The 8,855-nt window shown below is 35.3% G+C and overlaps 1 protein-coding gene across 1 annotated transcript in view; it reads left to right on the plus strand.

The window, feature by feature from the left end:
• Ankle2 (ankyrin repeat and LEM domain-containing protein 2) overlaps window positions 1-8,543 on the plus strand; it is a 668,076-nt gene extending 659,533 nt beyond the window's left edge. Inside the window, exon 11 of the mRNA XM_068383147.1 lies at window positions 6,465-8,543. Within this exon, the coding sequence (XP_068239248.1) occupies window positions 6,465-6,639 (175 nt within the window). The 3' untranslated portion in view covers window positions 6,640-8,543. The remainder of the gene's footprint in view (window positions 1-6,464) is intronic.
• The last annotated feature ends 312 nt before the right edge of the window (window positions 8,544-8,855 follow it).

Consider the following 8,855-nt stretch of genomic DNA (forward strand, 5'->3'; position numbering starts at 1 on the left):
GTAAAATTTCCCATATGTACATATATATGTATTTGTCGTATTTTTTTTTCTTTTTAAAGGCATGGATGTTTCTTCATCCGTTACTGCCACTGGCGTGGATGTTTCTACATCCGTTATTGCTGGGAGGTATTTGTGCTCAAAGCTATATGTGAAAGTATTGGATGATCTCAGCCATCCCGAAGATGGTTTGGCCCTTTTTAGCTGAACTATTATCAACTGTTAGGTCTTCGGAATCCAGGGGGATCCAATACTTGGGATAGGACTCTCGGCCTTTGGCCAGAAGCCCGTCATTACAGATATGGGGAGGATGGTTCCATGGTTTCTTGGTCTCAGTCCTAAATGGCGGGTTCAGCTTACATTTGTGCCTCTAAATCAGTTTTGGTGCTATCCTTTGGGTAAGATATGGAGTGGACCATCTGGGAAGCATACTCTCATTGTGCCGATAGTAGAGAGTGCAAATTTCCTTTTTGACGTTAGATGGCCTAATATTCTCGAGCATGTAAATCAAACTAATCCCTTTCTCTCTCTCAACTTCGTCTAATGGAATCTTTAAGCAACGAACCCCCATCCCCTGGATACGCTGACTCTCCCCCTGCACTGTTGACGACCTCTGCTAATTTAATAAGGAACATTCAGTTGACGACCTAGGAACAAAAAAGGACCCCTTTACTAATGGTTTGAAACCAATTAATTCGGGTAACAAAGGGAAACTTTGAATCTTTCATTTTACCCAAATTCCAATAGATACTGATTATATGTTATATAAACCATTTAAATGCTATGAAGTGATAAAAGAATAAGAATGAAACTTGCAAATGAAAACTGGCATTCATGGATATCTTATAATAATCATGAAGAAGCATTTAATGCAATATGTAACATCAATTATGATAAAATTAATAACCTAAATGTCATGGGTGCACTATGTGATAAGATACCAAACAATTTGGATGTAAACCTGCAAACTGGTTTGAAAAAGATGTTATAAATCTGCTTCCCCAGAGAAAGCCAAAATGACCAATGTGGCTTGTTGCCGCACCTAAAGGGAATAATGGGAATTATTTTGAAATTAGCAAACTAATTCAGAAGAAGGTGGGAACCATTGCACCAGGTGATATATCTCGTTTTAGAAAAAATGGCTTCCTAATCCATGCCAAATCATGCATGCAATCAGTAATACTGTCTAACCTCAGGACAAGTAGTGATGATCATATGTAAGATGTCAAACCCCACCTACATTTTGGATACAGAAGTGGAGTAGTCTTCACTAAAGATCTGTGTGAATTTACAGAGAAGGAAATATGGGCCATGTGTCCATTAACAGTGTAGAAATTGCATACGATTCCTGGGACGTCGATGATTATCCTTACTTTCCAGGATGCCGATGTTCCTTTCCACATCGTTATTAAAAATGAAAGAGTTAAAGCTCGACCTTTTAAACAAAAGCCCTTACAATGTTTCAAGTATTTCAAATTTGAACACCTTTCTAAAGTTTGTAAAAATGAAAAAAATGTGTAGCATCTATTCCAGACTTTATCATGGAGACTACCCTTGAGGCAACTCAAACCATAAATCCACTGACAGGATCTGCGAGTGTTATAAGTTTGAAGAAGCTGACCTCAACAAATCCAGTGTAGAACACATAAGTGTGGGACATGCCAAAAGACTACTGAATAAACCAAACAGCTATGCAAAAGCATTAAAATCAAGAGAAAATATACCACAGGAGAAATCAAACCCACGTAGTGCTGCCAGTAATTCCAAGAAAAGAAATAAACCATCTAATGATAGTGAGGTTTTGAATGATAAGGTAAGCATATTGCCTTCCAAGGCTTTGCCACGGTGTATTTAAACTGTGGCACTGCCCATTTCTATACAACCTTCATTCCCCATTACCAAGAATAGTACTAACCTCTCTCAGGCCATGTCCTTGCATGATTTGATGGAGGTTCCACTTGAAACCAAGTTACCAGGTGCACCTGTGGTGGGGAAGGTGCAAAAACCTGGTAACTCACCACCTATTAATCGGAAAACAGAGATACCTCCATCTATCTCACCTCCTTCCATAAAAAATATTAGAGTTATGACATCAAATAAAAATGATGTTTTGTCTATTGATGTTTCTGATAAACCAGAAGATAATTTAAATAAATCAGAAATTCAAGTTAAGGTCCACCATCCCCCTCAACAATTAGATAAAAAGGGCAAAAAGAAAATCACAAACACAAACCCCAGTTTATCAAGACTTTTTGATAAAACCCCTGGTAAATAGTGTTAAATAAAAAACTGGTAATGGGATGACTTCATCTAAAAGTTCTTCCAAAAAATAAACCATAGCTTTTTCCTCCATTTTGCAATGGAATTGTCAGGGTTTAAGGGCCAAATATGAAGAACTTAAGCTCTTACTTCACGAGCATTCCCCCATAATCGTATGCCTATATGAGAGCAACCTTGATGCTAATACTTCTTGTCCTCGTAGAATATATTAACTATAGGGCACCATATGATCACCGAGTAGGGAGCCATGGCGGAAGTCTCATATACGTTCGTCGAGATGTTCCCCAAATACCTTTATCTATTCGTACACCTCTGCAGGCAGTGGTTGAACAGATTGATATAGGGAGAAAATATACAATCTGCTCTCTGTACTTGCCTCCAAATGATATGTTGTATGATAATTTAGTAGAGGAGATTCAACAGCTCCCTCAACCTTTTCTTTTACTTGGAGATTTGAATGGTAGACATCCTTTGTGGGGTGATGTTTTGGCAAACACCAAGGGCAATATTATATCATCAAGTGTGGAATATGAGGATGCCAGACTCTTTAACTCTTCCATGTTTATACAGGTACTTTGTCATGCATTGACCTTTCAATTGCAAGCTCTAACTGCCTTCTTGATTTCGATTGGGGGACATTATATGATTGGCTTACTAGTGATCATGCAGCAATCATTATAAACAACAAGGGTCCACCTTTACAAGATCTCCACAATGGAATCTTGACAAGGCGGACAGGCTTAGATTTTGTGAGTTAAGTGAAATCGAGGGGAGTGCAGAACAGTTTGAAAGTATTGATGATGCCATCGACCTACTGAATGGAGCTCTCCATATAGCAGTAATCAATTCGATTCCCAAAACCACAGGATTATTCAAACGACAACCAGTCCCGTGGTGGTCTTCAGAATGAACTGTCTTGCACAGAGCCACCAGAAAATCTCTGAATAGCTTGCGCAGACGCCGTACTGAGTAAAATTTGATACAGAAAGTGTAGAGCACAGTTCCATTATGCCATGAAAGAAGCTAGGTGCCAAAGTTGGGTATCTTTTGTTTCCTCATTCAACAGCAGAACACCACCATCTTCTGTATGAAGGAAAATAAAAAAGATTGCTGGCAAATTCACCCCAAACCCACCACCAGTGTTGAAGGTGAACAGTCAGTATGTGACTGAACCAACTGTTGTTAGCAATGCCCTGGCTGATAATTTTTCAAATGTATCATGCATGTGTGAAGCAGCTCTTGGTCACCAGTATAGGAGCATTGAAGAAAAGAAAATTTTAAATTTTGCAACAGGATGGGGAGAGTCGTATAATTCTCCTTTAACTGAAAGAGAATTTGATTGCACACTTGCTACTAGTAACGATACAGCCCCTGGACCCGCTGAAATTCCATATGCAATGATTAAACATGTACCTTTTAATACAAAGTTTTTTATTAAGCATTATTAATAGGATATGGCCTAATCATCATTATCCAAGTGTTTAGGAACTAGCCATTATTTTAACCTTTTTAAAACCCGATAAAGATAAGTTTTTAGCTGCTAACTATCGACCAATTGCATTGACATCTAGTTTATATAAAATCATGGAGAAGAGAGTCAGTGCAAGACTGATATGGTACCTTGAAAAGAAGGGCATTTTATCACCTTTTCAATATGGATTAAGAAAAAGGCACTCAACGTCTGATGTGTTGATATGACTCGAGTCCTCTATTTGTGAAGCCTTTGCTTCCAAAGAGCACCACGTGACAGTTTTTTTGACCTTGAAAAGGCATATGATACTACATGGAGATATGGTATACATGAAACCATTCATGAATTGCTATTAAGAGGAGAGCTTCCACTGTTTATTCAATCATTTCTTTCACATATAGTTTTTCCAGTGAGAGTGAGGGAAACTATCAGAGAGTAAATGTCAGGAAGAGGGAGTTCCTCAGGGTAGTGTGCTGAGTGTAACCCTGTTTGCACTAGCAATTAATGGGATTTCCTCAGTCATTTCCCTGGATGTTCTCTCAACACTATTTGTTGATGATCTCTCCATATCATTTGCTGGAGCTAGAATGGCAATGGTTGAGAGAAAACTACAAATTATGAATGATGAAATTATTCACTGGGCTGATATGAATGGATTTAAGTTCTCGACAAGTAAAACTGTTGTTGTCCATTTCTCTCACATTCCGGGAGTACATCCAGACCCAGATATGTACATCAAAGGTCACTGCATCCCATGTGTAAGTGAGGCTAAAATTTTAGGCTTGATATTTGATTGTAGGCTTATATGGGTTTCACACTTAAAAGGGTTAAAAGCTATATGTCTTAGGGCTCTGAATCTTTTAAAAGTATTGTCCCATACATCATGGGGGGCAGACTGCAATACTATTTTAAAATTATACAAGGCATTAATTTTTTCAAAAATTAGTTATAGATGTGAAATATACTCCTCAGCCACCCCAAGCTGATTAAAGATATTAAATTCCATACATCATGCTGGTATTACAGTAGATTGTCCACAAGAGCATTTAGAACTTCGCCTATTGCAAGTCTCCTTGTTGATGCTAGAAAATTACCTTTAGACCTTTACTGAAAGTTGTCTATTGTTCGGTATTGGTTGAGGTTGCAAAGACTTCGTAATTCCTTAGCCTATCAGACTGCAAGCCATTTAGAGTGCACATCATACTTTGAGTTGCACCCAAAATCTCCTCAACCTTATGGATTTCGGGATAAACAATTAGTAAACAGTCTTCATATAATTAGAATTAAGGTGCTTCCATTTAAGGTATCATCAACGCCTCCATGGAAATTACCAGAGGCATCTTTTTGTAGATACTTTATTGGAGTTAAAAAGAATATGGATGACTTTGAATCCAGGTCTCTTTTTATGGATCATGTTGCAGAACATAGGAGATCGACTTATATATATACTGATGGCTCCAAATATAATGCCGGCTTTGTATTTGGAGTACATAGTAATGGTTTTAATTGTAGAAGTGCACTTCCTCTAACAGCTTCCATATTTACTGCCGAACTTTATGGCATACTAACTACTATGGAGAAGGAGGGTAATTTTACCAGTTCTAGTGATGCAAGGAGTGTCCTTCAAGCTTTAAAAGTTTTTAATTCTAATAACCCTTTAGCTTTTTATCATTGGGCTGAGAGGTATAGTGGTTTGATTTTGTTGGGTTCCAGCCCATGTAGGTGTGTCTGGGAATGCTCCATTTGAGTTGCTACCAAGAAGGTATCCTATTCCCTGTAATGATTTCCTACATAACATCAAGAATTTGTTTTGTAATAATTGGCAACAGCACTGGGATATTCTAGATGGTAATAAAATGAGAGAAGTAACTAATTTCATATCTCCTTGGAGATATGAAAAAATGCCCCCAAAGTGGGAGACGTCTCTTTGTCGTCTCCGCATTGGTCACACTTGGTTGACACAGGAGTTTCTGCTGACGGACAAACACCAACGGTATTGCGACAGTTAGGCATTTGTTGACCTAATGCCCCAATTATAATAACCTAATGAATAGATATCTGTTTGAGGCTCTAGGTGAGAATGGCAGGATTATCCTTGCCATGATGTGTCCTACTGTGCGAGTGGCAGTTTTAGATTTATTTCAGAAACTATCTCCTGAAAACTAACTTTTAAAATGACATCTTAACTTTTATGGTTTTAATTGAATAATCTTTCATTTTTTATATATAATAAATGATATCGGCGTCAATGACCGAGGATGTTAGAACACCAGAAAACTTTATATCAATCAATCAATCATAGTGTGGGAGTCAGTAATATGAACATCAGGGGAAGTTCATAGAGGTAAACAAATTTTAATAATAAACCATCCTATTTCTATACTTGTCTGATGTTCATACATACACCCACTCTCCTCCTCACTGACTAAGGTCATCAAGAGGACAGGGAATAGTTTTGACTGAGACACAAAGACATAAAAATGGTTTGCATGCCCAAGCTATTGTTATTGCCATTAGCTACTATATTTTCTCATCACTATAACAGAGGCCTAAGGCTAACGGAAGGAATGAAAACAGGAAAATTTTCATTTTAGGGGGTAACTATCAATGTAACTGAGCTTTGAGAGAGAGACAATCTGATCATCAGGGGGCTTTAGAAATAAACTTTATTATTAAAATACCATTCTTTCTAAAAGACAAGAATATTTTATTCCAGCTGGGTATCACCATCTCAAGTTTCATTCAGCGTTCGTCCATCATCAGTGAAAAGGATATCGGGTACTGATATTACAACTCCTTCAAGTAGTCAAAGGACTAGTATTTCATTGTCTACCTCCAGAATACTCTTCCACGAGGAGAGAGACTTTTTATCGTCATCATCTCCTAGTTAAATGTTAAACTTGCCACATTCTTTATCCCAAAGTTTAATTTTAGCAATAAACTTAGTCATTTGTGTAAATGTATAAATGAAATTTATTTTATGAGTACTGTATATGGATGGCTGAATAGTACAGTACTGGCTATGTGCTAATAATTTAATGTTCCAATACATATGTGAAATGTGAATGCTTTATTTATAAAGCAGTATATACTGTGGCATATCCAGATTAGATTTAGTTTTAAAATCAAAAGATATTTGTACAGTACAGCTTTTTCTTGTAAAAAAGCTCATACCATGAGAATTTTGACTCCCTCCCTTGTACAGTATTTATAATTCATTATGATGCATGCACAATTTCATTTTATTCAGTATTATAATTATTCTTATTGCTCTAAGGCAGCATACTAAATACTTGATTCCCCAACTTTCATTAATATTTTTACACAGTTCTTGTAACAGGAATAGTGTACTATAGTTATAAATTTCAGTACAGTATTTAAGAGTAGTTACTGAACATTATTCTGTAATCTTTGTAAAACTATGTTTTTATTTTAGAATGTCACAAGCATTTGTGATTTTTGCAGCTTGATTTCCTAGTTAGGTAATTTAGGCAAGCTTGTGATCAATTTCAAATGCATATGTTATATGGGTCCCAATTATATCTATAAAGTAATTTTACATTTTGATCACTTGTAAACTGTAGGTCAACAAAATGAAATTGTATACCATTACAGAGCATATATTTAATTTATAATGTTTTTTTTATGCGAAGTGATTCTAGAAATGATTCTAACTGGTGAGTCCTTGAAATATTTTTTATTACTGTATTATCAAAAAGACTTTTTGAAGTAAGGTTATTTTTACTGCTTTGCTTTTTCTGGTTTGTCTAATAGGCATAAGTAAAGATGATTGTACACTTTCTTTACCTGAATCTCATACTGTATACAATCTTATTTTATTACTATGAAGGAAAATATTGAGGTTTTTCTTTCTGTTATCTTACTGCTTTTTGGAACATGTTGACTATGTGGGGGAAAAATAATGATTATGCTTTACTGATGCTTATTGATCCTTCAAAATCCTGTGCTCTATAACATTACATTTATTTTTTAAAGATTAATCTTTCTGTATATCAAAATCTCACCTTTATATATTATATAGTACTGGTATTATTGATTTTTAAAGTTTATGGTGCCTTAAAAATTTTGTTTAGCTATAGTCCTCGATTCTCTATTTGTTAGATTCATTTTGAAAGATTCATGAAATACAAGTTTAAAAAAAAAAAATCAATCTACCCACTACAGTCTTTCTGATGTGTGCTAGTCCCCTTAATTTTTTTTTCTTTTTTTTTTGTAGGACATTCTTTTCAGCACATTAGAAAAATTGTTTAATGAATTTATTTTCTCGAGGATTATTTACAAATACTACTGTATTTAGCTTGTTAGAATTTGGCTCTTTAATAAAACTTAACAGAATTAGGTAAATAGTAAGAAGGTTCCAGTACTTCAAGTACTACTTTACTATTTTTTTATTTACCTAATGATGAAAGTAGAAATTTTATCAAGTAGCATATATACTGTATATTGATAACATTTGCTTATTACGTATCTCTTTATCTCGTCTTCTCTCACTAAGCTATGATTTTGGGGTTTTTTATATGTATAAGCCACCTGGCAGTCATTAACCTGGTTTTTCTTTCTGATAATATTTTTTATTTTTTTACTATCATTTGACTGTAGTTGTTTACAGGAGAGCTTCCATTGATATTTTCATGATAATGAAGCTTGTTAAGTGGATATTTTTAGTTCGCAAAACTATTTTGTATGTTGTGTATAGTATTTTTTTTTATATCTGAATAAATGTATAGATAGGAATGTATTTGCAAGGATGTTCAAAATAAAGCTCTCCACAGTATTTTTTCTAATTTCTAAATATAGTAGAACCTTAGTATGTGACCACTTTGAAATACATCAATTTATGATTTATCATGTTTTAACTATACGCAGTCTATCTTGGAATATAGTGCGCTAGCTAGAACTTGTATTGGTCCAGTTGAGTAATCAAACGCCATAGAAGCCTGTTGAGCTCATTCAGTTCACAACCCATGTTATAACTGAATTTTCATAAATTTTCTGATTTTAGAAAAAAAATATTTGTGAACTGAATCAGAGGTCCAAAAGTCAGTGAGAAAGTAAAGTAACAAAGAAAATTGTTAGGATCGCTATA

Source organism: Palaemon carinicauda, chromosome 11, assembly GCF_036898095.1.
Source record: "Palaemon carinicauda isolate YSFRI2023 chromosome 11, ASM3689809v2, whole genome shotgun sequence".
Taxonomy (NCBI): domain Eukaryota; kingdom Metazoa; phylum Arthropoda; class Malacostraca; order Decapoda; family Palaemonidae; genus Palaemon; species Palaemon carinicauda.